This window comes from Diachasma alloeum, unplaced genomic scaffold (assembly GCF_001412515.2).
Source record: "Diachasma alloeum isolate Michigan unplaced genomic scaffold, Dall2.0 Dall_scaffold_00395, whole genome shotgun sequence".
Classification (NCBI taxonomy): domain Eukaryota; kingdom Metazoa; phylum Arthropoda; class Insecta; order Hymenoptera; family Braconidae; genus Diachasma; species Diachasma alloeum.
Genome location: NW_021680534.1, coordinates 230,792 through 234,477, shown reverse-complemented (window position 1 = coordinate 234,477; position 3,686 = coordinate 230,792). Strand labels below are relative to the sequence as shown.

The following is a 3,686-nucleotide window of genomic DNA, read 5'->3' as shown; positions in this document are numbered from 1 at the left end:
TAATATTTCATTAAACTTACCCTTGAAATTATATTTTTATATAATTGGCGACTATCACCACTAAATCTCTTCCCATAAAAAAAAAAAAATTTGAACTTTTTAAATTCCTTGATTTTTCACTGAGATATCCGCTGATAAAGATCATTTTCAGCAAACTTCAGGGTCATAAAAAAAGACAAAAATTGAGATTTTCATCTCCCTACCACCCCCTTGGTCTGAACAAAGGGGGTTGATCATATTGTGGCGGATGGGGGGGCTGTTCCGGATCATTTCGAAATTTAGAACTTAAATAGGAACAATTTTCAGTTTTTGTATTAAGGTATGGGGCCCCACAGATTCTCGCTACGACCCTAAACTTTCGTTGCCAAGTCGGCTGCTAACTTCAGCGTCACACGTCCTGGTTTGTAACCAACTTCACATGAAAACAAAGTGAACTTCATTTTACTCATAAAAATGACAACAAATGTTTATAAAAAAAATGATCGAAGAGTCTGCTGTGTGCCAAACTGTAAAATTAAAGATAAATCAAATTTGTGCTTTCACAATTTCCCATCTGATGCGGCCTTGCGGAACAAGTGGATGGAGGTATTGAAAATCGACCGGCCTCATGACCGAGAAATGAGTTTGCAGTTTGCATTTTTCTGTAGATAACTTTACGAAACGAGGTCAGTATTATAAATAATTTATATTGAAAATTTATTGATTAGGAATGAGTATTAGATGTTAATTGTGGAGTAGTAGTCAAGAGCTAAAACGTTTCAAGTAACTGGAGAGAGATACAATCGTACTTGTCATCAATGTATTAAAAAAAAAATTCTGGGAGTTTGGATCATTCTCTTTTTCTACCTTCTGCACCTTCATGCAACAAAATTCCTCCAAATTCACTACCTGATTCTGGGGTAAATCAGCATTTAATTTCACCTTGCCCCATTGCTGTTTCAAGTCTGTACAGCTCAACATCTCCAATCTGTCAACTCGAATTCTAGATAAATCCAATATTTAAACTGCAGATTGCGTATACTCGAATATGACTGACGATCAGTACATGTATTGAAGTAGATAAAACGATCAAAAACAAAACAACACATGACTTTCCTTACCGATAAATATACAGAAGTGTCGCAAAAATGTGTTTACATTTTTCACCCAAGCCAGCTGGACAAGTACATTTTCTAATTATTTTCCTCAAACAGTAATTTTTATAGTTATTTCGTGGTAATTATTCGAATGTGACGATTGACGGCAAGCTGACACAATTTCTACGTAATTTTGTTTATAACTTTTGACACCACAGATGAGGATGTGTTCAGCTAATAATACCTCCTCTCCTGCTTGAATTGGTCTCCTAGTATCTCCTAGTAAGTCTCCAATATCACAAAATGTCAAATTGAACTTTGGATTGATATTCATATTTACAAAAGTCCAATAATAATAGGGTAATGGGAGGCAAAGATCTTAATTTCGTATAACCATACATATAGGCTAGTTATAGAAACCCTCAGTAGAACGCGAAAAATTGCTTTTGGCATCGCCAAACACCTGCACAAGTGTTATAACCGACTGATATATCAGTTGATGAATTACTAAAGGGTCACAAGGTAATTCATGCATTGAGTTTTCGGCATCCTGATTCAATCAACCATTGGAACTCGGAAAATCTGGCTTCAAACCCCGATTCTATGCTAGGGACCCCATGCTACCTAACCTTACGCGAGTTTTCCCTATGGACCACAGGCAAAACCGATCACAGACACATTCATCCGTACGCTGTATGTCCCCGGACTCCGCATTTGCCAACGACATCAACCATTGTTAAAGTGTCAAAATGTCTTGAGCAGTACTAAATAAAAAAAGAATCGTCAAACCCACGAAGATGTGAATTCTCGCGCATCAATGCTGAAATCGAAGTGACCAAGTCCATTGAAATACCTATGAAATGGCCCCAACGAGGGACAAATGGGTCAGACGATTTGTCATAACCGAAACTAGTCGTCACAAGCGAGGGTTTACAATTTACAAAGTCACGTCGCTGGTATGTATTACTCTTACTTTTCCGTCAGAAACCCATATGTATTCCATTCGTTCACTCATCTATTTGTTTGTAATGTTCACAGTTTCATTCCCGTTTTCTTCACTTCGTATTTATAGTCCAGTCGGTGGGCGTGAAAAATCGTGTTTGTCGTCGACTTTACGAGATTAGTGACCGATTTTGATGATTTTTTTTTTAAATGCTCAGGAGAGCATATAAATGAAATGTGGCCTAAAGGCAAGGTGTGCTTTTTGTTTATAAACAAAATACCTCTTGAATAGGCATCTTTTGATTGAAATATCTCGGAAACTATTGAGAAGTTATCGAGATATTTAGCGTAAATTATTTGGAGAATTTAACGACGAACAAAATGGTTTTTTAGTTATGTTTATACGACCAATAGTTTGCGAGATATTAACAACTGTTGGTTGGAGCGTGCTGCTGTGCGCGCGTTGCGTTATGAACAAATGGCTGTAAATCAGCCAAAAATCGATATTTTTTCATTTTTATTTTTTTGTTTTGAAATTTAGATAATTCTCATTATCATCAAATTTTTGTGAATTTTTTACAATCATTTTTAACAATTAATTTACCAAAAACATTGAATTTTTACAAATTTCAATTTTTACAAAAAAATGTTGTACGTTCGAGAACTATAAAAAAGAAATTATATATTTTTTTTTTTGTTGAAATAACCCGCGCATTTACTCTTGGTCTCTTCCAAAGAGGATAGACCTGAGTAGAGGCCCGGAACAGGGGGTTTAACTGACTCCAAAAATGTTAGTTGGTACCCCACGGGAAAGGCGGCGTCCCGGTCGAATTGTCGGTAAATGTGAGTCGGGTGCGTGAGTAACTCGGCAGTAGACTGGCGACAATATGAAAGTGATCTTTCCATCTAACCCCTACTTCCCCCACCACCGACGCGCGCATGCGCAATGCTGCGGGAGCACACCCTCAATCCGCCGGTGCTATTTTCTTGGGTTTTGAAGACGAAAATTTCGTGCAACACACAGCGAAAAAATCGACTTAAAAAAAAACCTTTTTCATCATTAAATCTACACTCATTAATCTATTCATCCATTCATTCCTTTAGCTCATTCATTCTTCACATTAATTCATCATTTAATCATTTTATTTTACAGCTCTTCATAAAAAAATATCGTGTTTAAAAAGTGTTCCAGTGAAGACTTGTGTCATTATTTGTTTAAATTAATTTTGTGGCTTAGCAAAAGTGTTTCAGGGATCCAGTGACATCGATAATTTTCTCTTTTTCATTGTGAACATTTAGAAGAAGTGGTAAGTAGAGCTGATATATTACTACATGTTTTATGGAATTATCGGGATTTCTAGGTTAGGTTTGTGTTTACCGGCCGGTGTTTGCTTAAATTTTTTGCAAACTCAAAAAAAAATCATTATTATCGGAAAATACAATTGAAAAAATAGGGAAGGGTGGGGCTAAATGGCCCAAAATGGATCCCTGATTCAATTTTTCGATTTTTGAGTTTTAACTGCAAATGATGTAGAATATGATGAAACGTCGAGAAATAACGTTTTTATGTTTATATTTTCTTTTCCGAAATCTAATTTCAGAGGCGATTTCGCTACAAGTACTGACAAAAAGTCTTTTTCGAAAACTAACGTTTTCTGAAGTAGGAAA

The 3,686-nt window shown here is 36.1% G+C and overlaps 1 protein-coding gene across 1 annotated transcript in view; it reads left to right on the top strand.

The window, feature by feature from the left end:
• The first annotated feature begins 1,752 nt into the window (after window positions 1-1,752).
• The window catches only part of LOC107041961 (ribosomal protein S6 kinase delta-1), a 30,276-nt gene continuing 28,342 nt past the window's right edge, over window positions 1,753-3,686 (top strand). The window contains exon 1 of the mRNA XM_015262801.2: window positions 1,753-2,032. Within this exon, the coding sequence (XP_015118287.1) occupies window positions 1,937-2,032 (96 nt within the window). The 5' untranslated portion in view covers window positions 1,753-1,936. The remainder of the gene's footprint in view (window positions 2,033-3,686) is intronic.